This window comes from Fusarium proliferatum (assembly GCF_900067095.1).
Source record: "Fusarium proliferatum ET1 genome assembly, contig: FPRO_scaffold008, whole genome shotgun sequence".
Classification (NCBI taxonomy): Eukaryota; Fungi; Ascomycota; class Sordariomycetes; order Hypocreales; family Nectriaceae; genus Fusarium; species Fusarium proliferatum.
Window position 1 is genome coordinate 1,950,603 of NW_022194797.1, and position 27,985 is coordinate 1,978,587.

The 27,985-nt window shown below is 49.8% G+C and overlaps 11 protein-coding genes across 11 annotated transcripts; 7 read left to right on the forward strand and 4 right to left on the reverse strand.

Annotated features, from left to right (window-relative positions):
* Positions 1-976: 976 nt before the first annotated feature.
* On the forward strand, positions 977-1,450 carry FPRO_14462 (uncharacterized protein; the record flags this gene model as incomplete). Its single annotated transcript, XM_031219489.1, has 5 exons — positions 977-1,013; positions 1,067-1,087; positions 1,146-1,261; positions 1,312-1,332; positions 1,388-1,450. The coding sequence occupies 5 exons, from the start codon at positions 977-979 to the stop codon at positions 1,448-1,450; spliced, it is 258 nt and encodes an 85-aa protein (XP_031085243.1).
* Positions 1,451-1,961: 511 nt separating this feature from the next.
* On the forward strand, positions 1,962-2,864 carry FPRO_14463 (uncharacterized protein; the record flags this gene model as incomplete). The annotated part of the gene is made up of 9 exons (XM_031219490.1): positions 1,962-1,989; positions 2,066-2,153; positions 2,215-2,236; positions 2,304-2,319; positions 2,368-2,406; positions 2,507-2,536; positions 2,590-2,622; positions 2,728-2,739; positions 2,815-2,864. The coding sequence occupies 9 exons, from the start codon at positions 1,962-1,964 to the stop codon at positions 2,862-2,864; spliced, it is 318 nt and encodes a 105-aa protein (XP_031085244.1).
* A 561-nt stretch (positions 2,865-3,425) lies between these two features.
* On the reverse strand, positions 3,426-5,093 carry FPRO_14464 (uncharacterized protein; the record flags this gene model as incomplete). Its single annotated transcript, XM_031219491.1, has 3 exons — positions 3,426-4,114; positions 4,171-4,895; positions 4,966-5,093. 3 exons carry the CDS (start codon positions 5,091-5,093, stop codon positions 3,426-3,428), a joined length of 1,542 nt encoding a protein of 513 aa, XP_031085245.1.
* A 3,758-nt stretch (positions 5,094-8,851) lies between these two features.
* Positions 8,852-10,012, forward strand: FPRO_14465 (uncharacterized protein; the record flags this gene model as incomplete). Its single annotated transcript, XM_031219493.1, has 1 exon — positions 8,852-10,012. The coding sequence occupies one exon, from the start codon at positions 8,852-8,854 to the stop codon at positions 10,010-10,012; it is 1,161 nt and encodes a 386-aa protein (XP_031085246.1).
* A 718-nt stretch (positions 10,013-10,730) lies between these two features.
* FPRO_14466 (uncharacterized protein) lies at positions 10,731-12,589 on the forward strand (the record flags this gene model as incomplete). Its single annotated transcript, XM_031219494.1, has 5 exons — positions 10,731-10,991; positions 11,041-11,269; positions 11,319-12,140; positions 12,196-12,381; positions 12,432-12,589. 5 exons carry the CDS (start codon positions 10,731-10,733, stop codon positions 12,587-12,589), a joined length of 1,656 nt encoding a protein of 551 aa, XP_031085247.1.
* A 1,301-nt stretch (positions 12,590-13,890) lies between these two features.
* On the reverse strand, positions 13,891-15,081 carry FPRO_14467 (putative enoyl-CoA hydratase precursor, mitochondrial; the record flags this gene model as incomplete). Its single annotated transcript, XM_031219495.1, has 6 exons — positions 13,891-14,018; positions 14,075-14,255; positions 14,310-14,426; positions 14,489-14,518; positions 14,596-14,726; positions 14,892-15,081. The coding sequence occupies 6 exons, from the start codon at positions 15,079-15,081 to the stop codon at positions 13,891-13,893; spliced, it is 777 nt and encodes a 258-aa protein (XP_031085248.1).
* A 749-nt stretch (positions 15,082-15,830) lies between these two features.
* Positions 15,831-16,341, forward strand: FPRO_14468 (uncharacterized protein; the record flags this gene model as incomplete). Its single annotated transcript, XM_031219496.1, has 2 exons — positions 15,831-15,887; positions 15,934-16,341. 2 exons carry the CDS (start codon positions 15,831-15,833, stop codon positions 16,339-16,341), a joined length of 465 nt encoding a protein of 154 aa, XP_031085249.1.
* A 224-nt stretch (positions 16,342-16,565) lies between these two features.
* Positions 16,566-19,795, forward strand: FPRO_14469 (non-ribosomal peptide synthetase; the record flags this gene model as incomplete). The annotated part of the gene is made up of 6 exons (XM_031219497.1): positions 16,566-17,127; positions 17,177-17,311; positions 17,366-17,448; positions 17,496-17,599; positions 17,649-17,933; positions 17,986-19,795. The coding sequence occupies 6 exons, from the start codon at positions 16,566-16,568 to the stop codon at positions 19,793-19,795; spliced, it is 2,979 nt and encodes a 992-aa protein (XP_031085250.1).
* Positions 19,796-20,339: 544 nt separating this feature from the next.
* Positions 20,340-22,703, reverse strand: FPRO_14470 (uncharacterized protein; the record flags this gene model as incomplete). The annotated part of the gene is made up of 3 exons (XM_031219498.1): positions 20,340-20,598; positions 20,647-22,500; positions 22,552-22,703. The coding sequence occupies 3 exons, from the start codon at positions 22,701-22,703 to the stop codon at positions 20,340-20,342; spliced, it is 2,265 nt and encodes a 754-aa protein (XP_031085251.1).
* Positions 22,704-23,735: 1,032 nt separating this feature from the next.
* Positions 23,736-25,397, reverse strand: FPRO_14471 (putative GUT1-glycerol kinase; the record flags this gene model as incomplete). The annotated part of the gene is made up of 3 exons (XM_031219499.1): positions 23,736-23,978; positions 24,039-25,197; positions 25,249-25,397. 3 exons carry the CDS (start codon positions 25,395-25,397, stop codon positions 23,736-23,738), a joined length of 1,551 nt encoding a protein of 516 aa, XP_031085252.1.
* A 1,299-nt stretch (positions 25,398-26,696) lies between these two features.
* Positions 26,697-27,795, forward strand: FPRO_14472 (related to channel proteins; the record flags this gene model as incomplete). Its single annotated transcript, XM_031219500.1, has 3 exons — positions 26,697-26,980; positions 27,030-27,570; positions 27,625-27,795. 3 exons carry the CDS (start codon positions 26,697-26,699, stop codon positions 27,793-27,795), a joined length of 996 nt encoding a protein of 331 aa, XP_031085253.1.
* Between the last annotated feature and the right edge of the window lie 190 nt (positions 27,796-27,985).

Sequence of the window (27,985 nt, forward strand, 5' to 3'; positions counted from 1 at the left end):
CACTGTTTCAGCCGAGACCTGTCGCTGGCAACTCATATTCACTATGTAGATATGGTATGGTATGGCTTGCTGTCAATGATAATTAGAGCTTATGACAACTCGATGAGAAACATCATGCTGACACAAAGAAATATCCTAATCAAGTTAAGCTCCTAGAAGGGAGTAAGTATATATTATTTTCTATTGAAATGTGTTACTAACAACTTAAAATAACTAAGTAAAACGAAATGATCCTTGGGCTCAGGAAGTACCGTTTGCAGGTTCTGATTAAAGGGCAGCTTCAGTTGCTTAGGCCATTCTCAATCGCCCAATGCACGAATTGCAATATAACGCGGTGTACAAACTGCCGCGTAGAGAGAACAGCAACTTACCTAAGTTGCAACTCACTGTTTACATTTGGTGCCATCCTGAAGTAACTTCCTCTCCCGCCTCTCCCGCCCTCCTGCTCTTGCCTGCCGTGGTTTACTGTGCTGAAGACCACCCCTCTTGTTTCTCTCTTGCAAACATGATCGTTCAACTCTTGCATATTCCAAATTCCCCACAAACCATGGCGCGAGAAATCCAAGCCCCTTCTCAGATGCGAGCCTCGAACATCATCCGTCTGGCCACTTCACAAGGAACCACCTGGTTCACTCACCACCTCGATAGCCTTCTCCGCCGCCTCTACAAATATCCTCCCCTTCTCTCGACTATAGTATTTGAGACGAAGCGCCTGAATGGTGGTCTTTGACCTCCCCTGCGGGGGTCCAAAAAGTAAGTCACTCTTGGAAGCGGCTCTCTTCCATTCATTCAACGATCAATTTCACTGACTAACTCGTTCAATTTCTAGCCCGATTTTCAAGTCAGTCCAACCTGTGTCCCCATGATCCCTCTTATGTTCATTCCCATATACTAAACTACTTGTTCAGCACACCAGAACAGTCGCGGTAGGTGTCAACAATCTTTGGCTACTCCTTATGACAAGACCAAACTGACGATGTTTCTCTTTCTAGCACGCCCTCGACATGGTCGCCGTAAGTATTCTCCCGATCCTCCACTACTGAACAATACACTGACAATTCTATAGTGGCTGAAAAGCCGGGCAGAAGTAAGATTGATGGCAGGTAGTGTTCACTGTGGACATGCACTGACATGGATGTCTGTAGGCCCGCAAAAAAGAACGACTGGCCCTGGTGGCCCTGGTGGCGGTGAGGTCAATTGCATCCCCACAGCCTTGGTACAGAAGCTTGCGGCTAAGGAGTCCGAGTCCTCCTCGATCAAGGTGAGTAAATCGTCCAATCTGCTGAAGAAAGCTATACTAATAATGTCTAGGATCTTTTCGCCGCGGCGGTTGTAAGTCATCCTTCTTGTAACTATGTAAGAACATATTTAGCTAACAGACTTGTAGAAAAGGAAGAAGGAGGCCAAGCCCGAGGAGACAGAGCCTGAGCAGGAAAGATATCGACAATGAAACTAAAGTCGGCGGCCTCGCATGCGTGCTTGCATGTCTGAAAAGTTACGCGATCAAGAATACACAGCAATGGCAAATCGGGGAAGGGCGCATAAGGTACAGGAGGGATGCGAGAGCCAGCATTTAGGATGAGAAGAAATAAACTCTTCAAACTTAAGGGTCTATTCATACTAAAGTATCCTAAAGTTGCCTAAGATTATGCTGCCCTTACCTAAAGCTGGCCTAAGACTTGTGCATGAGATCTCGTGTTCTTGATGTAACAATAAAACGCCAATGGCAGTTAAACTCTGCGTGCACTGTAGGTACCTGTAAGTGGTGGTTGCTTCCATTTGGTGTTATCCATCTCGAGGTAGGTAGTTCCCTGGACTCCCACCCTCGCCTGCCTTGGTTTTGCCGCCAAAGACCACCTTCTTCTGCTTGTGTTTCCTCTTTTCATCACCCAACTCCCACATCTTCCGCATCACCAACCTCACGTTACAAACCATCGCGCAAAAGATTCAAGCCGCTTCAAATGACAAGCCCTCGATTTCATCTGCGCGGTGAGTCTCCCTTTTCCTCGACGTTCCTGGCCGAGCGTGCTTCCTGATGAGACTGTTGACTAATTGTTGATCGCAGTCTTCGTACGTTTCCGTCTCCATTCTGCGCCGTTCCTCGTCTTGCCGCTAACACGCAGTTTGCACAGCGTCATTAAAAGCCCACCGGTGTAAGTTCAACTTGTCCTCCATCCCATCCTTGACACTTCTAACATGTCTGTTTTCATCTAGTCTTTCACAAACTTTCAATCTTGTAAGTTTCCCCTACGTGGCTTCGTCCACCTCCAACTCCAAGCACTCTCGGCTGACCAGTCATGTAGCAACCAAATCATCACCGTAAGATCAATTTACCACCTGAGTAACGACATGTCTAGCTGTGCACAGGATTGCTGATAGTCCTTCCCGATGGCCCCCAAACGACCGGTGAGTGCGAACGTCCCTTCCAGCACCCTCCCAAAAGCCCATCCATAACATGCGACTGCGATCATCAATTCATGGACACGATTGCGGACAACTTTCTTAGGAGATTCAGTTCAGCAATGTGCCTCTGGCAGTAAGTCATGAACAGTCGATGATTACATGAATCAACAGCTAATGTTTGTCTAGCAACGCGTTACGTCCGTGTCCTCGGACACCAGAGTAAGCACATATCCCTTGTCCTCTAGCATTAGGTTTCATGGAACATCCTCGTCGCATTCGCTTATATTCTTCAATGTCGTACACATGCTGACAGCCTTTCCGCAGTCCCGAAAAGCAGTACGTACCACTCCATCATCGACCGAACACATCAAGATCTTGGAGGGCATGGGTTTCTGACAGAGTGGTGATTAGTCCAACCACTCCGTTGCGTCGGCGACCGGGAGCCCGAGTCTGCAAAATGATGCGATCAGAATTTCACGACAATGACAAATATAGTTGGGGGATAACACTGTTCAAGGATGGAAATGGACCATGGCACAAACCAAGATGACTGCGAGGGCCAGTATTTGGGATGAAAGAGGAATAAACTCGTCAAACTTTAGGCTTTGCCCATACTAAACTCCCCTAAAGCTGGTCTAAACTACTGTGATACTCCCCTAAGGCTCGTCTAAAATTTGCGCAACGTGGGGACCGAGGTCTCGCGTTCCTGGCCTGCGAAATGTCTAGGTTGTGAACTAGATGTGGTATTTGCAGTCGAGACTTGCGGCGGAAAGCTTAAACCAACAGAGAGAATTGAGTGTTCTCGCATGGGTCGAGCGTGACTTGTTGAGAGGATCAAATGAACAGTCAAACTTGTATATTCAGGATTTGCCGTACCGCCCCCTTCCTCGTAGATCTATATCCAATTACATTCTCTATTTATACACCGACTCCCATGTATTGATCTCCAAACTGTGGACATGGGGAATTGAAACGCCGATCGACCTTGCAAACCACAAAACTCCAGCATCAAAATGAACCGTCTACCAAGGCATACCGTTTTGCTTGATCAGATCGTCCTCGGAAGTCTTGAAGCCCTCCGACTCCTTGAGGAACTGCTTGTGGAAAGTCTCGAGTAGAACACCAGGGAAGACAGCACCTACGGCCTGGACGAGACGATCCTCCTTGCCGATCCAAACGTGCTTGATGAACTTGCCGTCGCAGCCTGATCGGCTTTCGGGAAAGCCGTTGGCCTCGGTACAAGGCAGGGAGAGAATCTCATCGGGATACTCGTAGCGGATGAATGTGCCGAAACCGCCCTGGTCGGTTGGTTGCCAGCCCTTTCGGTTGCGGAACTCAGTGCAGCCGGGGAACTTGCCGCCGTCATTGGCACAGTCATCCCACTCCTTGAAGATCTCGTATGTCTTGTTCTTGTTCTGCATGATCATAAAACCAGTGTTGAGGAACAGGTTTCCACGTCGGTCGCGGTTGTGCTGGGTGTCGGGATCGTAGGGCAGGGCAAGGGAGTTGTTCTGGGGAGAAATGCTCCAGTAGTTCATGAGCCACTCGAGAGGGAGGTCGAGACGGTTGAAGAGAGCGTCGGAGTCGATAAAGACACAGACGTCGTGCTTCTTCAGAACCTGCGAGAGGACGGAGGGCTTCTTCCATGAATCGCGACGGTCGGGGTAGCCGTTGATCTTGATGTGGTAGTACTGGTATCCGTGGATCTTGGCTTTCGAGACATTAGTACACCGCGAGTGCTGGGGAGGGGGTAAGCGAAGGACGTACAGTAGACCCAGTGGTTCAGTGTGCCACCGGATGGGCCGTGGACTTCTCGGCTCTTATTCCACGTCATTTCGTCGGACCAGATCTGGCCGGGCTTGTCGAAGCGACGGCTCTCGAGGTCGATGATGCACAGCTTCTTGCCGAGGGGCTCATTCCAAATGGGCTTGTCGGAGGGAAGCTTGGAGGGCCAGTGGCCGTAGGGGTAGTATTCGGGTTCGTTGACCTTTACGGCGGGCTTGATCCACTGCTCGGGTGTGAAGGCATCGAGGTTAGGACCGGTGGGCGCTTCGGGAATGGCGGGAGCTTCAGGTGTTTCCTCGACTTCGGTTTCGGGGATGAACTCTTCCTCATTCTCGTGGTCATGCTCATGTTCGTGGTCGTGCGCTTCCTCATGTTCGTGCTCGTGGTCGTGCTCGTGGTCGTGCTCGTGGTCATGCTCTTGCTCTTGCTCCGGCTCAGCGGCGGGCGAAGCAGCAGCAGCAGGAGTCGGAGAAGCATTGGCAGCCTGCTCCTTAGCCTCAGCAATCTCCTCGGGGTCGCTAGGCTCCTCCGCAGGATCAGCCTCAGGCTTATCGGGCGTAACAGCATGGTGATGCCCCTCAGGCTTTGGCGTCTCAGCTACGACCTCAACAGCGGGTGTCGCGCCAATCTCTTCATCTTCGCCGGGTACGAAAGTCGGGGCAGCAGCGGCGGCTTCTTTCTCGGGGACAAAAGGCGCGGGTTCGTTGCTGTTCAGAAGGGATAATTGTCAGATAAAGTTTATCGCTGCGAAAAAGAGGGGGAAATGGAAAATCTTACACTCCGCTCTTTACGGCTGCTGTCGACTCGGAGGGAGTCTTTAGGTGGAAATGCGCAAGACCGAGAAATATGGTGACGAAAACGACGGCGGCCAAGAGCACGGCTCTGTTTGACCTTGGGACGGTCATTTTCTGGCGATCAGACGACGATTAATCTGCTGTGTGATGGGATGATAAAAAGAATGTAAGAAAAACGAATGTCGGAAAGCAAGAAAAATAAAAAATAAAGCAAGACAAGAAAGTGACAGACAGCTGAGCTGAGAGAGGGGGGAATAAAGGAACTGACAACAGACCCCTGACTCTCTTGTTTAAACCGGTCCAGGGGGTTCTTACTTTAGATACAGTATCATTTTTGCTCTCCCTACCGTAGCGATCTTGCTGGTGCTTGTCTCAGCACAGGTAGCGCTTCATAACGGTTGGTCAAGGCTTGACGCCTCGTTGATCCACTGTAATCAATCTGCGACGACGCCTGTAGAAAAGGGGACCATGAGGCCACGGTAGTTGGGAATTAACCTTGCTTTGTAGGTTGTTTCTGATGAAGTGTTATTCCGCCGATAAGATTGATGGAATCGAAGACTGCAGTGTCTTCATAAGGTTATTATTAGAGTCTTGACTGATGGTGATACTGTACTGGGCACTGTAGGTTGCACGCGATGCGGGGGTGCTGACGCTTACTTTGCCTTTTGGTGTTGGTCCCTTTAACGGATCCTGTTCCGCCAAGCAATTTCTTACCCAGATCTCGTCACTCTTCCACCGTCTTTCTCGAAGCCCGTTGCCAGAAATATTCTTTCGGGATCTCTGCCATCGATTGCAGCGCCTTTTGGCCTGTAACACAGGCACTCGCAATCTCATTTTGACCATAGTGCTTGATCACGCTTTGCTACCTCCAAACTTTGAATGTTGCAGGGCTGTAACTCTGTTTTTCTCCTCCCGAAACTGCCGTCGCTAGCATCAGACTCAACGGTCGGGCGCCACGGTTTGACCCAAACCAACCTCTCTCTGCCTCAACGACGCCCCTTCAAATGTCTACTGCCGTCGCAAAATGAAGCTTTCCATGTGCAGTCACTGAATAGGAGAAATATTCTCCTCTCTCGATTATTTTTTTCTTTATTTGAGCTGCAAAAAAGAGGGGGCTCTTTGTTACAGCACGATTCCTCAGCTGAAGCTAAAGACGCCACTTGAAACGGGTTTTAATTGGATGGCTGCTGAGCTCCATCCGCCCCCTTGCTTTGGCGATGATGCTCATGACCGGTAATCATTCCTGTAGGTAGGAATCCTCTGGGCCTGAATCGCTTCGGCACTGTCAGTTGCGCGTTGATATGCTTCAGGCGCAAAGCAACTGCTTCCGTGCTCTGCTTCTTCAATGACCATCGCGACAAGCTACTCCGATAACCAACTCCCGATAACCCCTGGGCTAACCCAGTCTATGTCCCTGATCAGATTCTAATCCCTGCCACCTGAAAACGCATTCTGTCAATAGCGCGCCCAGCCACCAATCAGCATCCATCTATCTGTTCCACCCTAAGCTAACGATGTTTTGGGTCATGGTCCCTCCACGCTATCGATTTGTTTCAACTCCTTTTGTCACGCTATTGAAGCTATCGCCAGTTTCTGCGGCGTTGATTCAGGGGCAATTAATTTTCGTACAAATTTTGTGGCTCGTTAGGTTCAGGTGCTACCACCTGTCAGTCGTCAATATCCGCAATGCCGGCGCCTCGAACAGTCAGCTATAGGGTATGGCAAAGTCGTCACGTCATTTCTCCCCAACCATCTTCACAATGGCCAATACTCGGGCCTACTTAGCCATGGCTAAGATCACGGGCGTGTTCCTGTAAAATGATTTACTACCGAGTGCACTTGGCCATTTTAAATATGTTTATTGTCCAGACAATTGTAGGAATTGTATAAGATAACTCATCTTCCTCGAAAACATACAAAAGTCTACAGAAACCTATCAGGTCCATGGGAAACACATCAGTTCCAAGGGTCTTCAACAAATGCCTAGTATCTCTAAAATTTGACGTGTGGAGAGTTTGCAGTCTTGAAATGCCCATTTTCTGTACCTCGCTGGAGGATATTGTCATCAGATGCACAAGAATATGAACAGGTTTATAATACCTCGGTTAAGTAAGCATCAAACACTTGGATATATGACAAGTTGGGACAAGTTTGAGCCGGTATTGGGAAAGATTTTGATAATAAATAATTGAAAAGCTCCAAGAATATACTGCAAAACTACCTACCAATGTAATTTATGCTTTAGATCTGACAGTAAACCTTCATCGGCAAGCTGAGGTGCTTAAAATATCGCAAGTCATCGTGCAGAGCTTCAGGCCTCTTCTAGGAGCAAGGTTCATACTGACCTGAGCCCGCCTCCTTCACAAAAGTCTCAAATATTACTATGGCCAACCACCCCAATTTCATTCACTCGGCAATAGTGCCAGAGACGACCAACCTGAAAGCCGGCAATGTCGGAGAGCTCAAGAACACTCGCAACGTGTTTTCGGAAACGAAGAGCAAATTGTGTACCACTGACCTTACCAAGTTGACCGAGGAAGTTTTACCTGTGAATAAAAGCCTCATAAGAAATCAATAAGCGGCTGTACCTTGGAGTCAGTCAGTCGAAGGTGATTGACCGTGTCTGTCTCTACCAAAAAATTGCAAGGTGCCCTTACGGGTATTCTAGGTATTCTTATTGCCAGCACTACCTTATAAGCTATAACGAGCGTGCCTGGGACGAGTCTGCTCAGTGGCTGAGCCCCAAGTCGGAGCTATTCTTGCAATACTTTCGGCACGCCGGTATTTGAAGTTGAGTTGAAGGTGACGTACTTGGGCATCTGAAATGATTGGATCGGGTGTTGCAAGTTGTTGAAATGACGGTATTGGCGCTGATCGAAGACATCAACGAGAAGGATGGTTATGTTTTTCTTTCTACCTTTCTCGCACCGAGACCATCTTGATCCAAACTTATACACTCGCGGGGTAGGGAGACCCTAATCGTCATCACCATGGCCACCGGAGATTTCAAAGCGATGGCAGGTATGGTTAAGTTTATGTAGCATTCGAGGAAGGGTGGACCTCGATGACTGTCTTTCATTCCAGGATATTGAGCTGAGTGGCGCCAGAGCTCTATAAGCTTTGATGAATTGTGGACGACCGAGAGTGACAGAAGCTAGAAGCTCCTTTCTAACTTCGTCTTCGATTATCAGTGCAACGAACTCCTGAAAACGACGTCTATCTCTTAAAATTTTATTGCAGAGATAAGGAGATCAACGGTTATAATAAATGCTACAAGGAATTGAAGGCAGGTCCTGATACACCAAGTTGGGCCATCGGTTAGCCACTTGAGCGGCCAAAGTCTCCCAGAATGATATTCACTTCGAATAAAGCTGGCTCTACAAACTATTCATGATGCTAGAAAGCAATTCACCCAGTAGATTATCAGATTGACGGCGAGAAGCCTCTGAAGGCGACGGAGGAGAAAGGGTACCAACAAAACGGAAACCAACAAAGCTTACGATACTCATATGACAGCACCACAGACTCCGACATTCGGAAGGGCAATGCCAAACTATTGTCGCATATTAAAATGCAAATTGATCATTTATCCAGGGCTTGGCCTGACGATCCCTCATACAGACCCTAAATGATCATAGGCAGTTTTGAACGGTCTGAAACAGAAGCTTATTCAAGGCTTCGTTTCGCATCGCCATCCTTATCATTTAAAGCTCGTGTTTCCCATATAAACAAAACATGCTAGGAACTCAACGCACCATCTGCAGGTCCAAGCTTTTGCATACCTAGTAAACTCAATAATTATCTGGCATATAAACTGGGAAAGACGTCTGAAATGCCGTGGAAATCTCCATACTCAACTGGAGTTTACAATGCTGTTCAAGACATCATTATTTTCGGCATTATTGCCTTCGGCGATTGCGGCTACAACAACATGCAAGCTGCCAAGAACCGATGCCCACTTTAGTGTTGGACATGGGTTTCAGGACGACTGTATTTCTGGAACTGGTACGATCCAGGGTTACATGATCTTTGTCGATTTTTCCGACGCTCAATCACCAGCTTCTGAATCCGTCAAAGAGCTTCGCGATCTTCTTGTACCGGATGCAGCAAAATGGTACCAGACGGCAAGCTACGGCCAGCTTGAACTCAATATCACTACCGATACTACCAAGTTCTACCGCATGCCCAAATCTGCAGCATCGTATAAATGGGAAGAGGGCTTTAGCGCTGAACAACATCTGTCTTATATCCAAGATGCTCTCGACGCGTATACAAACAATGGGGCGAGAGCACCACCCGCCGAGACGGACATTCTCTACATCGCAACAACACGCAACAATGACAAGATGACCCGATCACTCGGATCCAGCTTCAGCGTCTCTACACGCAATGGGAAACCCGTCTCCCGAAGAGCTGTCACTTTCGGCGCCGATCCCTACATCTCGTGGGGCTATAAGGCGGTCAATCACGAGACAGGACACTCGATGTGTTTGCCCGACTACTACCCTAATACGCCGGATCTGCCGACTGGCTACTACACTGGAGGATGGAGTATCATGGGAAATGTGGGAGGAGTAGCACCTGATTTCTTTGCTTGGGATAAATGGAGACTTGGATGGTTGGCCGATAGGGCCATTGACTGTATTCTTGAGCGTGGCACGACAAAGCATACGTTGACTCCTGTTGAAGTTGAGGGCGGTGTCAAGGCAGTTGTCATTGCTAAGAGCGACACTTCTGCTTTGGTTGTTGAAGCTCGTGTGGCGAAGGGCGTTGATGGGGATGTTTGCGCACCGGGAGTTCTTCTGTATACCGTTGATACAACGCTAGCCACGTCGGAGGGTTCAATCAAGGTCTTGGATGCGACGCCCGGATCGAACGGCTGCGGGGATAACAATGGCGCGGAACCATTGAACGACGGGACTTTGTCGATGAATGGGAAGACGTCGTTTGAGGCCTCGGGATGGGGAGTCAAGGTCACGTTGATTGATTACAAAAATGGCCAGTTCAATATCGAGGTTCAGTATTCTTAGAACCGCTTAGCTAGGGTTGCATTGCATATGAGAATTTGGGGAGAAATACCCACCACTTATTGGCTGCACCATCTCGACCTGCAGAATAGATGACATTCTCTTTACCCACGAGTCGTGAACGCCGACGGGATTTAAGATCATGACTGGTTATAATCATGACGAGGTAGTATCGGCCAAGTCCCCCTCGGCCAATTCCAGGTCCATGGTTCCATCACTAGTGGTCCAGCTGCCAATTACGGTCCGATCACAAGAACCTTAACGGCCCGTTTGTGGTTCCCCATCGATATATCCGGGGTTTCAAGTGTCCCGATGTTTTGCCATCCAAGGTCCCCGCATGATGTTTTATTTGCGATTCCCCATGGGGAATACTCTTGCGTGCATCATTCGACTGCGATTCAGCAAAAGGGCGGACGGCAGTTGACCTCGGCAAGCGTGAATATTCGGAACTGTGGTCAAAATAGGGAATGGCATGGCTGTAGCGTGGTATCCCTGGTTGATAATATACGTGATGCATTGAGAGGTTTTGATGGGTTTTATGGGAATTGTTCCGCATGACGTTTCTGTTCTCCGCTCAATGGCACTCTAGCCGGAGCTTTAGTCAATAAGTTGACCAAGACCTTGGTTTTCCCAATACAGTCGGCACAATAAATAATCTCGAGTTCCACTAGCAAGATGGTTCTGAGACTCGAGAAGTGTCACGCCAAGCCTTCTTTCCAACATGCGTTCTCTCTTGAAACTGGCCACTGCGGTCGCCCTTCTCACTGAAGGCGTTCTTGGGCGACAAGCACCTGCTGTGCGAGTCAAGAACGGTACCCTTGAGGGCAAATATGTCGCCGGATTAGATCAAGATCTCTTCCTCGGTGTTCCCTTTGCTCAACCTCCCGTCGGCCAACTTCGTCTCCAGAACCCTCAGCCTTTGAATGAGACTTTCAAGATCAAGAAGGTCACCAAGTATGCTGATTCTTGTGTCGGTTATGGGGTGAGTCTTCCTCCTCATGTTCGTCTGAAGCGTCTCTGACATTGCTTAGAATAGCCCTGATCAAGGTCCTGCGACCTTCAGCGAGGACTGCCTGACTCTAAACATTGTCAGGCCCGCTGTGTCCAAGGGTGGCAAGAAGGAGAAACTTCCAGTTGGAGTCTTTATCCACGGTGGAGGTTGGACCATGGACTTTAGCGCCAACGGTGTTTACAACATGAGCTTCATGGTAGAGGAGTCTGTCAAGATGGGCAAGCCCTTCATTGGAGTCTCCGTCGACTGTAAGCCGATAATCCTCTACCAACTAGACCTGTGACTAACGGTCAGCAGACAGACTTTCTTTCTGGGGATTCATGGCCAGCAAGGATATCCTCGATGCTGGAGTTGCCAACCTCGGCTTGAAGGACCAACGCATTGCCCTGCACTGGGTCAAGGAGAATATTGCTGCCTTCGGTGGTGACCCTTCAAAGGTTACCATCTTCGGTGAGAGTGCTGGCGGTGGTAACGTCGGTTACCAAGCCATGGCTTACGGAGGTATTGACGAGGGGCTATTCCGTGGTATCATCGCCGAATCTGGAGCTGATGGCACTGACATGAAGAACTACACTGGACCGCAGCAGCGCTACGACACTATCGTCAAGGCAGTTGGCTGTGACAAGGAATCCGACAAGCTTGCCTGTCTCCGCCAAGTCCCCTTCGAGAAGCTCAATGCCACGAGCACTAAGATCCAGGGCAGCTTCTACCCTGTCGTTGATGATGACTTTGTCCCCGACTATCCCTCCAAGCTTCTCGCCGACGGAAACTTCACAAAGGTGCCTCTCATGGCTGGAACAAATGCCGATGAGGGTAGCTTCTTTGGTCTGCCCGGCGTTGACTCTACTGAAGAGGCTGTTTCTAAGCTTCGAGCCGCTGGACTTGATGCTGATACCGTTGACACACTCTTGGCTCTGTATCCTAACATCGACGCTCTTGGAATTCCATCGGGTTACCGTTACAAGCCAAGTGATCCTGTCAAGAAGCAATATAAGAGATGGGCTGCTCTGCAGGGCGATCAGCTCTTCATGTCGTGGAGACGTGCGCGAACTGATGCTTGGTCTAAGCACAACGTGACTTCATACGCATACCTATTCGAGTCTCCCAACACTAATATGCGTAAGTATAACCTCGTACGCTCGAGATGATTTGTGCTTACTGACATGGACTGTAGCCGACTACATTGGAACTCCTCACTTCGTCGAGGTCGCCTACGTTTTCTACAACTTGCTCGGCCAAGGCTACGGCAAGGGCCAAGGCCCTCTTGTCAACGCGTCAAAAGAGGTTCTCGACCTTGCTAAGCTCGTGAGCCATATGTGGATCAGTTTCATCACCGAGCTCAACCCCAACGAACACGGAAGTAAGTTTTTCATGCCCCCTACATGTGCAATATCAAACTAACCTTTGTAGTTTCCGGTATTCCCGAGTGGCCTGTTTTCAACAATGGCGGTGGCTACGGCGAGCACTTCTACTTCAATCCTAATGGATCGATGGCTCAGCCTGATACTCTCCGACTGGCTGGTACTACGTTTATGAACTCGGTTTCAGCTGACCAGTATGGAAGATAAACGCAAAGGATCTGTCTTTGTTTCTTCAGTTATATAGTTGTCAATCATCTATGGATGAGTTGGGGTACAAATCTTGACATAGTGTCAATATCGAATATTTTCACAAGCGCTCTATCCGCAGTGACATCCCGCCGCGGCAAGATCTAATCGGCAAAGACATTGTTCAGCGAGAGGTCGTTTTCATTAATTTAAGGTTCAAGGCTACATTAATGGATGTTACATTGAAGACTATTGAAAGCATGTCCGAAAGTCAATCAATATACGCGAACAAGATACCCTGGGCGTTGAAGTGCACTAACCAATGAAGAATCGAGTTTGTGCCAGGGGCTCACCACGAACTATTGTTACCTAGTCGCGGCGTGGCGCTGGTTAGGACGATGAGATGCGGGAGGATCACCCTAGCCTGGAGCATAAATCGTACGACTCTGCATGGGCAAATGCAGTAATTGCGCGCGAATTGTGCAGTTTCTCGTGTTGGTTTATGGGCATTCGTATCGTGGCTTCAAGACTGGGCGAGGCCGCAAGAATTATTGTTGGTTAACACCGGACAGCTTAGCATTTGTGCCAACAGGGTATTGATGCACGCTTTGACAAGATCCTTGTCGTGATAGCAAATCAAAGAACGCTATCAAGATTGTTGGTCGAGACTGAACTAGGTACGTGGTTTTGCTCAAACGAGGTTACATCTCGATTATACAACGTGCCGTGCCGGACCATGTGTTGGCATGCAGCTAGTTTTCTTCAACAGATCCGGTCCAACCCTAGACCCCTGCATCACTTTTTCTCTGCAGTCATGGCCCACAGTTGCATGAGGCTTGAAAAAGTACTGAATGGTCTGGAATGACTTCCGAGCTTGACTTGCGTACCGAGGCGAGACGGGACGACGTTTAGTAGCGCATGATACACGTTGACATGAACAGGTAATCACCTGATATTCATGAGGGGGTAGAAAATAGGAGTGGATATACCAATGCCAGAGGCTGACACCTAGGCAAGAGTGCAGAAGTGCTGACTGTGTACACAAGTGTTGGGAGGCTGGCAACTTCAATGTTGAGCCTGAAAAATGTGAGAACTGAGCAACAGTATTCGGCTGAGGCCAACCACGCTGGATGATTGATAATCAACGATCGACAATATCATCAACTGACAGCAAAGCTTGGCAGCGCGGGATCGTCCAAGAGAATACAGGCATATGCCGCGCACAAATGATATCCCTCAACAGAAGCATACACTTTGAGCGTTAACTATCATCGCCGCGTCATGCATATACTGCCACTTTACGAAAGGCCCAACGTGTACAGTTACCTAGACCCCCATTCTGGCTTCCTCTTCTCTAAGAACGCCTTGACACCCTCTCGCTTATCCCCGGTCCCAAACGCAAAGTAATACAAACTCCTCTCAAACTCATGATCGGCCCCCAAATCATCAGCTATGATGAATATGTTAGTCAACGTGTGGCACACAAACTACGTGATGGCCACTTACATCTACAGATAGCCTCTTTAGCCAAGCCCAGCGCCGTGGGGCTCAGGGCCGCAAGCGTCGATGCATGATCCTTCACAACGTGCTCGAGGACTTTGCCGCTCCCATACAGCTGCGCAACAAGACCCACGGACCGGGCCTCTTCCGCTGATATGGGCTGGCCAAGGAGGATCATCTGCATGGCCTTTATCACGCATATCAGCACAAGGTAGCACGAGGTTTGGGGGGAGGGAAATACCTTGTACTTTCCCACGGCGTTGGTCAGACGCTGTGTACCGCCAGCGCCAGGGATGAGACCAATCTTGACTTCTGGAAGGCCGAAGCGGCTTCCGTCCGCGGAAAAGATCAGGTCACACTGTGAGATGTCAGCAACTCACGGGTTCCGTCCACGGAAAGGAAAAAAAAAGCTCAACTCACCATGAGAGCAAGCTCAAAGCCCCCTCCGAGCTGTCAATCCCCAGCAAAAGCTCATCGTCAGTCTAGCCTCAACCAACACCTCGGGTACGATCAAAAACTAAACTCACCGCCATTCCCTCAACAGCCGCTATCAAGGGCTTGCGCACGGCCTGCATCCCCGAACAGAGGTCCGCCAGATAGCGACAGCCCCGCGCGTCTTCCGCATCGAGCCGCGAGATCTCCCCGATATCAGCTCCCGCTAAAGAATCATTGGCACGTCAGTTCCAGTTCAGCTTAGCCCTGCCACTAACTTAGGGCGCGACAAGTGCCGGGGGGGCTATACCCCTGTGGCGTGGCGTGTGGATTCACCCATGGGTACGCAGTACATATGGTAATGGGTAATGGGTAGGACAGGGTACATTACCGCAGAAGAAAGAAGAGCTGCCGGTGATGACAATGACTCGCACGCCATCGTCACTGGACGCCGTGTTCAGCTGTTCCAGAAACACGGTAATGAGCTCCTGCGAGAGGGCGTTTCGCTTGGAGGGTCTGTTCAACGCGAGGACGCGTACGCCGTCTGCAGGCGTCGACGCAAGGACCAATTGCTCCTCCATGATCAGATCGAAATCGATGGCAGGATCGTAAGAAAGAGAGCAAGAAAAAAGTGTAGCTGAAAGCACTGCACTTGGCAAGATTGACCGTCTTGTCGGGTTGCGTTGGATCAAATAGTTCGGGTACGTCAATAACGCGAGCTTAGCCGCGTCGATCACTAAATCGATAGTGGGGACACCAAAAGTGTCTTTGATTCAACTGAGACATGGCTGGGGTCAACCCAGCAGAAAGAGAAGCCTGCACTGCAGAGAGTGAGACACTGCAGATTTTTGGTGTTGGCTGAGGCATTTTGAAAGGGCGGTGGTCGGGGACTAATTCCACGTCGGGAAGTATTGGTGCAAATCTCGTAGTCTGCTGTCTCTCATGTCGATCTTGGTGTCTGTCATTCCGTTGGCTTGGTCCAAGTGTCGAGCCGTTCGCATGCTTAGCTCTTAGACCCGATGATCTTTTTGTTGAGTAAGATTTGACTGATAGATTTCGGTGAGCCTTTGGTAAAAACCTGTTCAAACAGTTCAAATACTTGTTTTTCTTTATATTTCATACGATATAGGCGATGAGTAAGCCATCTGTCATTTAGGCTTATCTTGGATAACCTCCTTCGAAAAGCGGCACAGCTTACAGCCCAACTCCACCTCATATCATCTCGGCTCATGTGAGATTTTGCAGATGCCGAACTCAGATCCTGCAGCTCCCGCAGAACCCGCGTGCTAAAGATGTCTTGGCCAGCCCTTGTATCCACAGCCACGGAACCATGGCCATAGCCAGGGCAGGGCAGATCCCTCTCTACATGCGGGCCTGCGGGCCTACGGTACGTATGTATGTATTCTGCTGTACCTACAGGGGTACGCACGCAGACCACATCACACGCCTTGTTGTACCTTTCGGTCAAAGACCTCGATGAGTTCAGGTACATTACCTACTTACCTAACTGGGACCAACGGACCAAAGCAAACACATCCTTGCCCCATCTGTCATGTGGTATACCTGTTGAGCTGGCCCTCTTTTCGACGCTATCTGGAACTACATGCCTTAGCTTGGCAGATGGTTTCTTGTTTACCAACAGATTTTACCATATTGGGCTGACTCCGGAGTTTCAAGGCGGATCCTTCTTGTATCTCGATAGAGGAAAAAAGACGCATTCTGGGGGCGGTTGGGGGGCGTACTCCTCCGAGGTGCAACTTGAAAGGGCAGCTGACTGGCTGACGATCCGTCGGTTGCTGGTGTTGGGTCTACCTGCCAAGCATGACGAGAAGGCTGGGTAGGATTAGAAAAAAGAGGGAGGAGGGCTTTGGCTCTATTTAAGAACAGACCTTCTTTTTGTGTGTGGAGAGATGTTTCTTATGCAACTCCTTAATTTCAAATCTTTGATGCACAATCTCCCGCCATCCCCGACCCAACTCCTACTCAATCTATTTGAGTTTCTGTCTATTTGGAATTGTACGACGATCCTCATCTTATCTTGCACACGCCTCAGATTAAGCTTAGCATGGCATCATCTGTGCTTGACGTCTCGTCCCCACGGGGAGCTGCCGTGCCAATCTCGTTTACACGAGGTACATGCAGTAGACCTCGCTTCTCAACTGTCACAGAGGCATTCTTCCACTATGCCACCACACAGCCTTCGGCAACTGCGGCACGAGATCTATCTGCCGAGCCAGCTGTTGAAATAAGCTATGGCGAGCTTGCTGAACGAAGCATCCGGTTGGCGCAACGGTTACGAAGTCTGGGCGTCATGCCGGGACATCGAGTGCCGCTTGTTGTCAAGCGTGGTGTTGGTATGTTGGTTGGTATACTTTCCATCTTGTCTTGTGGAGCGCAGTATGTTCCTCTTGATGGAGGCGTAGTGGCAGATGAGACCTTGCGGTTTGTGTTACAACAGACCGGAGGAAGGATAGCTCTGTCTTCAAAGGCTACGGCACATCGTATCTCGAACACGGATGTGACAGATGTTGTCATTATTGAGGATGAAGACAACAGTGAACAAAGTATTGCAGACTTTACTCCAGTCAGTAAGCCTGAGGATGGCTGCTATGTGATATATACATCAGGTATGTTGACTTATCTTATACTACTTCTCATTAGACTAACATGTATCAGGCACAACAGGTACACCAAAAGGAGTCGACATCACTCACAACAATGTGACAAACTTGTTATGTCAAGCACCAGGCAATCTGGGTATTGGTCCTGGAACATGTGTTGGTCAAGTGCTGAACGTCAGCTTTGATATGGGTAAGTAAACCAAGGATCCAAAGGCGAAGGACCATACTGACATACAAGTTCAAGCCGCGTGGGAGACTCTTGGTTGTCTATCAAATGGCGGCACCTTAGTCATGCGGGGCTCTGAATGGTCAAAGGCCCTCAAGCAAGTGAGTTTATTATGTCCAAGGGTTGAGCTAGTCACTGACTATCATAGATTGACGTCCTTATCTGCACTCCAAGCATCCTCTCAAAGTATAGCCCACAGGACTTTCCAAGAATGAAGACCGTTGCCACAGCAGGAGAGCCTAGCTCTCAACAGTCAGTCCCCTACTTTCACTTACTTTCTGATTTCAACTAACCTCTCTAGGCTCGCTGACCTATGGGCGTCTCATGTCTCATACTTCAACTGCTACGGCCCAACAGAAACCACCATCGTCAACACCATGCACCAGCACCAAACAGGCCAACCTCTCTCCATCGGTAAACCAACACCAGGAAATAATGTTTATATCCTAGACGAGTTTCTTGTGCCAGTACCTGTTGGAGAAGTCGGTAATGTCTGGGCTGGTGGTGCTGGCGTAGCTCGCGGTTATGTTGACTTGCCAGACAAGACAACTGAGAGATTCAGACCTGACCCTTTCACCCAAGACGGGTAAGTTTTCAAGTCATGACATCTTTGAACGAGATACTGACCTAAGATTCAGATCAAATATGTACAACACTGGTGATCTCTGTCAATGGAATTCCAACGGCACTCTCCACATTCTTGGCCGGATAGACGACCAAGTCAAAGTCAAAGGTTTCCGCGTCGAACTCGACGGTGTAACAGCCTCCATAAAATCCTGTCCCTCCGTTCAAGCCGCCACTGCTCTCCTCATCAACAATGAGATCCACGCCTTCATCACCCCCAACCACTGCCCTACCGCCGTTGTTGAAGCCCATCTCAAGACCCTTCAGCCCTACTACGCCATGCCAACTCATTACCACCAACTGGACAGTCTTCCTATGACTGCAAACGGAAAGATCGACAAGAGAGCTTTGAGAATGAAAGAGATGGTGGAGGTTGGGAAACCCCAGCCTGCTGTCTTGCATACGCGTATGGATTCGAATGCGTCGAGTGCTACGCAGCTCAGTTCTTTCTCTGATGCGAGTGATACAACACTTATTGATGAGCATCAGTATGATCTTGAGAAGGCCCTCCCTGAGAAGGATATGCCTAAGCATGCGAGGGGGTTGCGGCACAGATTGCTCATTGTTTATCGTCGGCTGTTTTCCCTTGTTGGACTCTTCAACATCGGTGCTGCTATCGCTCTCCTCTTGACTGGTATCACCAGAGAGTGGATGGGTATCATCACAGCCATCAACCTAACCACGGCTGTTCTTGTTCGTCAAGAATTCGTTATCAACGTTTTATACACTATCACCTGCAGCGTCCCCAAGACCTGGCCTCTTGCTATCAGGACCCGATGCGCAAAGATCTACCATCTCGGCGGAGTCCATTCAGGTGCAGCTGTCAGCGCAGGAGCATGGCTTCTTGCAACGAATATCGCCGACATTGCTTGTTCGTTCGGAAGCTGTGCGAACTGGGGTGCCTTATCCATCGCTTCTCAAGTCATCTCTTGGATCCTGTCTGCCATGTTCGTTGGCATGATCGGAATGGCTTGGCCTTCAGTGCGCAAGCGTTATCACGATCTCTTTGAGAGAACTCACCGCTTTGCTGGATGGACTATGCTCGCTCTCTTCTGGGTGCAAACCGTGCTCTCAGCCCACGACAACACTCCTTCTGGTACTACACTTGGAGAGTCTTGTGTCAAGTCACCTGCCTTCTGGTTACTGGCTGTAGCGACGGCCAGTGTTGCTTCATCCTGGTGCTTCCTACGAAAAGTCCCCGTTGAAGCTGAAAAACTGTCAGACCACGCTATCAGGCTTCACTTTGACTACACTGTCCCCGTCAACGGTTCCTTCACCCGTCTCTCTCACAAACCTCTTAAGGAGTGGCATTCCTTTGCCACTATCCCGGCTCCCGAAGCCGTCAACGGTCGATCCAAGGGCTACTCCCTTGTCGTCTCTAATGCCGGCGACTGGACAAAGTCCACCATCCAAGACGGCCCCTCTCACATATGGACACGCGGTGTCCCAACCTGCGGCGTGATGCGCATCGCAACGCTCTTCAACCGCGTCGTCCTCATCGCAACAGGCTCCGGCATCGGTCCTGTTCTCGGACATATTCAAAACCCAACATGTCCAACACAACTTATCTGGTCTACCAAGAACCCTGAAGAAACCTTTGGGGACGAAATCTGCCAGACTATCAGCGAGCGCATTCCCAACGCGGTCATCCACGATACTAAAAAGCTCGGGAGACCTGACTTGGTAAAGATGGGCTACAATCTGGTAAAGGGCTTCAAAGCTGAGGCAGTTATCATCATTGCGAATGAGAAGATTACGAAAAAGGTGGTTTATGGTTTGGAAACGCGTGGTGTTCCAGCTTATGGTGCTATCTGGGATAGTTAGGTTTATGATTTGACTTTGGAGTTTTCAGTTGTGGCGTTTGTATGTATTCATGTTTCGGACGATTGGGATGAGTTGTATGCCGGAAACGATTTTTATACGATGAATTATTACATGTTACGATCTGAAACAATATTCGTCAAGATTCGCGCGTTGGAATGTAGTTGTGCTTGGCATCGGGGAGGCTGAGATTGAGTTTGGGGCTGGATTGACTTTGAGGTTGACCTAGCCTCCCGTTACAATCCGATTGAGTCCGAGTTGATCGACGATGGCTGAAGCTAGCGAAAAGTGCACGGAGAGGGTGAAGATAACAGACTGTTCCATCGCTGCAGATCATGTTGCTGGGGATCCCAGTCCGGATCATATTTGACTCAGTGACGCAGATCATTATGCTCGGCTATCAATTTACAGAATATCAGGAACTTTTCATTCTGACTGAGCAGCATATGTGTAATATTCAAGGCAAAATACCGCTTTAAAGATATGGCTGTACGCGCCGCGAGGCACTCAAATGGTCTGAAATGATCGAAACGAAATGAACTACCCTCTACACCTGATTGAACGGGGATCCAAAGGCCAACCAATCAGCCTCCGGGTCGGGCACTCCGTTGTTTCTGGTTGGTTCCCGCATCGGCTGTAACTGTAGCTGTGACTGGCTGCTTGAGCTTGCTGACAGTCGAGGACAGTTGAAGAACTCAAACACATCGATGCTATCAAGCTCGCTGAGAGACGTAGCTTGTGTTGATGTTGGCTCCAGGCCAGAGTGTCGTGCTGTCGATGTAAGGGTCACTAGGTCATATGCACTCCTGTGGTCGTTAGTTGAGATACCGTATCTAATAGAGGCTAGGGCTCACCTTCGCATAGCTGAAAAGTTCATGTCACCCTGTCGGACTCTCTGAACAACACGATGCAGAATTTTGGAGTAATTATTCGCAACCTCCCAATGTTGTCCAACATCGCGCAACGTATCAATAAAGAAGTCAATCTGCGGGTCCACAGGACATCCAACCGTCGCAGCATGAACAAGAAGTAATCTCGCAGCAACCCAAAGCGAGAAGGCAAACGAGGGACCCAGGAGATTCAGGCCATCAGCTTCAAGAACATCCTTGGTGATATCCCCCAGACTCTGCACAGCAGATAAACATCTCTGCATGGCGTAGTGCGAAGGAACGAAAATGTGAGAACGAACTGTTGGATACGCTGCTGAGGAGTGCAGTCTCACAGCAGCCGTGACATACGCGCTGTGAAGCATGAACCAATTCGCCACACGACTCGCAGGGTCAGAATGGCAAAGAGCCGAGATTTTGCTATATTCGCTCGGTAAGCTCTGAAGCCAACCATCCAGTGTCCTGTCCAGGTTGCGATATGTGTTGCGCCATTCAGCCATGTCGCTTGATGAAGTGACATCAACGGGTGTTTTGAGAAACTCGTGGATTCTGCTCACAATAACAAGAATCTCACAATGGTAAGCAAAACTGCCAAGATTCTCAGGTTTGTTGACAAGATATGTCATTATTGGTGATTGTTTTTCGTTGTAGGGACTCAGAGAGCGTGTTTCGACTGGCACGTTCTTTGAGAAGAGATCATAGGAGCAGGGGAGGAAGCGATTGATCTTTGTGTCGTTGAGGATGAAGTCAAAGGTTGGTGTTGCGATTGTTGCGTATCGATCTAGAACATAGATCATCCAGTACAATCGTCTCCGCCCCTCGTCTTCGATCCAAGATTCGGGTTTGCCAGCGGTGACTCTGTGAGATGAAGCGGTACGCGTAACCTCGGAAGCATCCGCGGATAGAAAGACGCTGCTTTCCTCGCTCAGACCAAGCTGCCTCACGTTTTGCGCTAGTAGAGACAGTAGATTCCAGCCACGAGGGCCATTGGAGGTTCCCAGCTCGTCGAGGGTAATAATGACGAGAGCTCTCATCGCAGGAATGGTGGTATGCTCCATAGCGTACAGCTGCACTGTATGCTTCGCTATCTTGTGATAATATGAGCTCATCTCCGTTGATAACCTCGGATCCTTGAGGAAGCGCAACGTGGTAGCCACAATCGCGTAGAGCAATATACGATCAGCTTCCTCCATAGAAGTTGAGCCAAAAAAGGTAGCAAAGATGGTCTTGCGCTCAAGGATAGGACACCATGTGTTGCAGTGCTTGAAGTAGAGATCTACGAGGCTGTAGATGATGTCGTGCGGCGGTAGATCAATCGTGTACGACTGAAACGATGGATCTCGCCTCGCGCCAGACGGATTTGGCGCAGTACTCGATTGACCTGGTGTTGGTGCACCGGCGGCTTGCTGAGTCTGCATTGGCGACTGAGTAGTGTTCTGGTTGTTTATAGGCTGCCATGGACTTGTGATGCCTGGTGATCTCGCCTGCGAGAACGAAGACTGTCTTGGGAGACTTGTGTTCGGCGTCGGTCTCCCATCCACTTGCGGTGGTCCATATCCGTTGTTTATTGACGGCGATACACCTGGGGAACCGACTGAAGAGTGGTCTTGAACGATATGCTCCTCCACTCGCCTTCCCAGGGCTTGAAGCAATGCATCAATCCTGTTGACCTTTGCCTCAAGCTCAATGCTGAAGCCATTACGGCCAGCGCCTGGTTTTTGCCTCTCAAGATAAACACAAGCTCTGTTATGCCTCGCGCACCACGAGCAAGCAGGCTCAGCGCGATCGCATTTCACCTTACGCGCCTTGCACATCTCACAGCTATCACGCCATTCAGCCTCAATTTCTCACAGTGTTACAGAACGTACATACGATATCTTCTGATGCTTCTCCCTCCTGCGCTTCTTGTTAGGTCCGGCGCTGGTCATTCTCGACTCGTCGCCGCTGGAGCCATCATCATTGCTCAGCGTGGAATTTGCCTCTTCCTCAGCGATTGAGGGTCCGCTCATTGACGTGGATGGCATGTCGATCTTGCTCTCTCTCCGCAGTCTGGGGAAACAAGCTACTGGGGAATGGAATAAGCAGAAACCTTGCACGGCCTGTTATCGGGTTTTAGTGGAGGTGAGACGTGCTGTTGGGTATTATGAGACTGGATGCGACGGAGTAAGGCCGAGCCGCGGGAAGGGGAAGAGAAAATCTGGAGGTGACAGAGAGTGGAGCAATTTCATGGCTTTAGTTGACTAATACTGGGTCTAGTGAAGTCAATGGCCAAGCAGAAGCGCTAGAGGCCCAAGCAAAAGCACTGAACACCAAGCAGAATATCACTGCATCAATCAATCCATTGCAACCATTCAATTCAAGTGCCAATGCAATGGAACTACAACACTGCAAAAACAGTCGCGGTCCAGTAGAAATGCATGTGGCCAACGTTGCAGGCGATATCCCTGTCTAGCCAAAAGCCAAGTACCTTACGTGCTGCTGTTGGTCGACAAGGAACGATACCCATGTCGTGGTTTTAACAAAGACCTTCTATCTATGGTTAACCTTGCATTGCCGTTACGCATGTGACATGTGCATCTTCGGACCACAAACACCGGCATATGTAGACTGCAGTATGAGGGAAATATCTTTTTTTTGCCGGATCACTCGGGGCTTTGACGACAAACATCCCGATCCTTGACTCTCTAGCAAAATGCACCTGTAGCGTGTCTAGCCTGTGAGGGATGCCACACCAGCTGATGGCCTACAGATCCCCCCTCCCCCGGAAATAACAATAAAAGTGCGGAGCCGCTTATGGTACGATTACGAAAGAGTCTAGTGGTTGTTCCAGAACAAGCCAAGTTCCATATTTATCTATTTCCTCGTGGCGAGTCGTGGACGCTACTGTACGTCGGGCTTATTAGGTTACCTTACCTTCTCCGTACAGGTTGGTGTATGTATGTGGTGTTCCATCAGGCAGCAGTATTTCAGACCATCCATGTAAAACATACTAGTACAAAATCAGACCTAATCAAGCTAATGTAACTACAGAGCTAACAAACAAAAAAGCAAATCAACTACTCGTTGGCCCAACCTCTGGACATCTCAACCGCTTTGGTCCAACGACTGAACCGCTTCGTCGCTTCTTCCTCGGCGATCTGCGGTTTAAAGATGGTGCGACCCTGGGTGTTCACCTCCTTCAACTCATCAAAACTCTTCCAAATGCCGACGGCGAAGCCGGCCGCAATAGCTGCACCTAGTGCAGTTGTCTCACGCATGCCGGGTCTGTTGACAGGGATCCCAATAAGATCAGACTGGGTCTGAGAAAAGTGTCAGCAAAATCAGAGAACAAGGGTTCCCAGAGTAATTCCTTTACGTACCTGCATGATGAGATCCGAGTTGCACATGCCACCGTCGACGGCCAGCTCGGTCAGCGCATGTCCGCTGTCCTTCTCCATCGAGTCGAGAATGGCCTTTGTCTGAAAACAGGTCGCCTCCAGCGTCGCTCTCGCAACGTGCCCGCGCTGCGTGTACGCCGTGATACCAAAGATTGTACCTCGCGCATCGTCAATCCAGTACGGCGCAAACAGGCCGCTAAAGGCCGTTACAAAGGTGCACCCACCATTATCTTCCACCGTCTCCGCGAGGGCGCTGAGCTTGGCCGACGACTCTATGAAGCCAAAGTTGTCGACCAGGAACTTGACGCTTGAGCCCGCGACGGCGATGCTGCCCTCGAGGGCGTACATGGTGCTGCCCTCGCCAAAGTCAAAGGCCACCGTTGTGAGAAGTCCGTGTGTTGAGATCACAGGCTTGGGACCGACGTTGTAGAGAAGAAAGCAGCCTGTGCCATATGTGTTCTTGGCGAGACCGGGGCCGAAGCCCTTCTGTCCAACAAGAGCTGCAGACTGGTCGCCCAGACATCCAGTGATCTTGACGCCCTTGAGCGACGTCTTAGCAAGTGTGCCGTATGCCTTGCTATCAGACGACCGCACGATTCTTGGCAGCGTAATCTTCTTGTCATCGATTCTGAACCAGTCCAGAATATCCTCGTCATACTGCAAAGATTCGAGATTCATAAACATGGTCCTCGACGCATTTGACGGGTCAGAAACGTAGACGTCTCGCTCCGTTGCGCCGTTGAGCTTGTACGTGAGCCAAGTGTCTACCGTTCCAAAAGCGAGAACACCGCGCTCGTAAGCATCTTTGACTTCGGGAATGTTTTCAAGAAGCCAGAGAAGTTTGCTGACGGAGGGATATGTGGAGAGAGGAATTCCGCATCGCGAAATCAACTCGCTTGCGCCAAGACGACGCTTCAGACGACGGACAAGATCTTTCGATCGCGTGTCTGTCCAGACAATGGCGTTGTGCAGAGCATTGCCGGTGGTCTTGTCCCAGACAACAGTAGTCTCACGCTGGTTTGTGATACCAACGGCCTTGATCTGCTCACGAGAGTGGCCTTGACCTTCAAAGGCTTCTACGGCGCCATCAATGCACTGCTCAACCGAGCTGATGAGCTCTTCAGGATCATGCTCATGCCATCTAAACCAAAACTCAACAATCATTCGCGTATCATGTAGTAGACGAACTTACCCAGGATGAGGATAGTATTGCTTGAATTCAAGCTGATGAGTAGCTACAACATCGCCACTGGTGTCAAAGATCAGGAAACGGGAACTTGTCGTACCCTGATCAATGGCACCAATAAAGGTAAGATTTTGTTTTCCGTTGAGCATAGGCATAGTGAGAGTGCAGTGCAAATTGCGGGGAAACGTGTCAGATCCGGGGAGAGCGAATGCAACAGTGACTAAGAGGTAGCAGCAGAAACGAAGCGACAGCAGCAAAATTGATTGGGGACTGCAGGATCAAAAGCGTATCATATTGGGGTGTTTAAGTATCTCCCATCTCGGGCTCACTCAAGTCAACAAACACCGAGATTTCAGATGTAAAGTGCATCTCGGGGAAGCATTTCCCACCACCCTGGGATCAGTCTGCGGGGTATTGAAATCCTTCACAGCATTGGCATTTCGTCTCACGCACACCCCTTGTAATACCACAGCCCAACGTCACTTTCCTGATGTAGCTTGCAAGTAAGCTAACTAAGCCTCGGCTTGGTGATACCGAAATACAGACCCCATGTCACAAGACAAACACCATCGGGGATCTAACAAACGAAACACAGCCAACAACACCTACCGATGCATCCATGTCCATCTGATAGAGAGAGGGGTCGTTCATGTTACGTTTCCCCGCAGTCTTGTTCCAGAAGCTCGACTGGGCGCATATGCTAGCGGGTCTGGGATAAACACACCTTGACCATACCTTAATTCCCAGCCAAGCCAACCTCGGTCAAGCGGATGTGCAAATCCTTTTCTCTTTTCGCACGACGATCCGGGGTTTGGCTCGGACTGTGGAGTCAAAGATGCAAACACAAGTCTCGAACGTGGCCCCCCCCTCTATCTCCATCCCACCCGGCCTTCGGTGTAAGCAACCTGATCAGAGCAGATTCTTCGGTCATGATATCCACGTCTGAACGCCCGTTTCTTTTCTTCTTGTCGCTCGGTGTGTGCCGCCGAGCGGCATTTCGCTGGTACTCTGCACCGCCGCCGTCCAAGCTTTCGTATCGCCCGCACCGCACCATGGTTCGATCCATCGGGTGTAGTCGCTGCGTCTCCCCGTGTCCGTGTTCCTCTTTCCTAACGCAGTGGCGGATCGACATGCTTGCAAAGCCCACCTCGTTGGTGATGTCTGATAACCTCGCAGGCTTCGGTATGCTCTGCATGAAAAGGGTGGTGTTTGCAAATACCGAGGCCGAGAGCAAGAAAGAGGATCCCATCTCTTGGGGATGAGATGAGGGGCAAAAAAGACACCCAAGCTTCAGTTCGTTTGCTGACCATAAATTGTAACGTGATCCCCAGAGATGCTTGATGACGCCAATCCTCTCAGTGTAACCTGTCTCTCTTGCATCCGCCAACCTTTCTCCTCTTTCTGTCTCAAAAGACCAAACTTCACAGGCTCACTCTAGGATGCCTATCCCTACCATGAACGACTCCATCTCTGAATCTTCTGTGCACAAATCTTCCATCCCCACTAAAGTCGAGATGAGCCAGAATGAAAAGTACAGTGAGGCTCCGAGTGAACCGCCCACTATTCCTCCCCCGCCTGAGCAGTATGCCTGGAGTCGAGTGAGGGAGTACTGCCAAGATGCCTTTTCAGAATTCTTTGGTACTTTCATTCTTCTCCTCTTTGGTGACGGCGTCGTTGCTCAGGTTGTTCTCAGTCGAGGAACAAAGGGTGATTACCAGAGTATCTCGTGGGGATGGGGGTAAGTCGCTATTGCCGCGGCCAATTGAGCTCATACTGACATGAATCAGCCTCGGTGTCATGCTTGGAGTATACGTTGGCGGTAAATCAGGTGGTCACTTGAACCCAGCCGTGACTCTCGCCAACTGTATATTCAGAGGCCATCCGTGGAGAAAGTTCCCTGTGTATGCCGTCGCTCAAGTCCTCGGAGCCATGTGTGCTGCCGCCGTCGTGTACGGTAACTACAAGTCTGCCTTTGATGCTTATGAAGGCGGACCAGGAATTCGAACAGTGATTGGCGAGAATGCAACCGCTGGTGTATTCTGCACATATCCCGCGGAATTCATGACACGCACTGGCATGTTCTTCTCTGAATTCATTGCCAGCACGATTCTGCAGTTTGTCATCTTCGCTATGGCTGATAGCGCTAACATCGGTGCTGGTCCTTTGATGCCGCTTGGCTTGTTCTTCCTGATCTTTGGAATTGGTGCTTGCTTCGGTTGGGAGACTGGTTATGCCATCAACCTCGCTCGTGATTTCGGTCCTCGTTTGGTTTCATACATGATCGGATATGGAAGTGAGGTCTGGTCTGCTGGCGGGTACTACTTCTGGGTGAGTCCAATTCCAATGCCTTTCTTTTTAATATCAACTGACGGTGATATCCAGATTCCCATGGTGGCACCCTTCATGGGATGTGCTTTCGGTGGCCTTCTGTATGATGTCTTTATCTATACAGGACCCAGTCCGATCAACACGCCAGGCATGGGTCTCCCACGTCTCTTGAGCCCTCGTCGCTCAACGTGGTCCAACACTTACAGTGCTTCCTCTCCCGTATAGTCGCGCTCGATCCTCGAAAATCTGAGTGCTTTCGTGGTGAGGGCGAAGGGTGCGAGACCGTAGCGGCGTAGACGATGGTTGAAATTCGAGTCGTGAGATGCAGAGCCATGGCCTAAACAGCGGCGCTAAAATGGAAAATTCTTTGTTCGAGAAGTGACGAGCCTAGCATACGAGAATGGCGTTCGTGTTC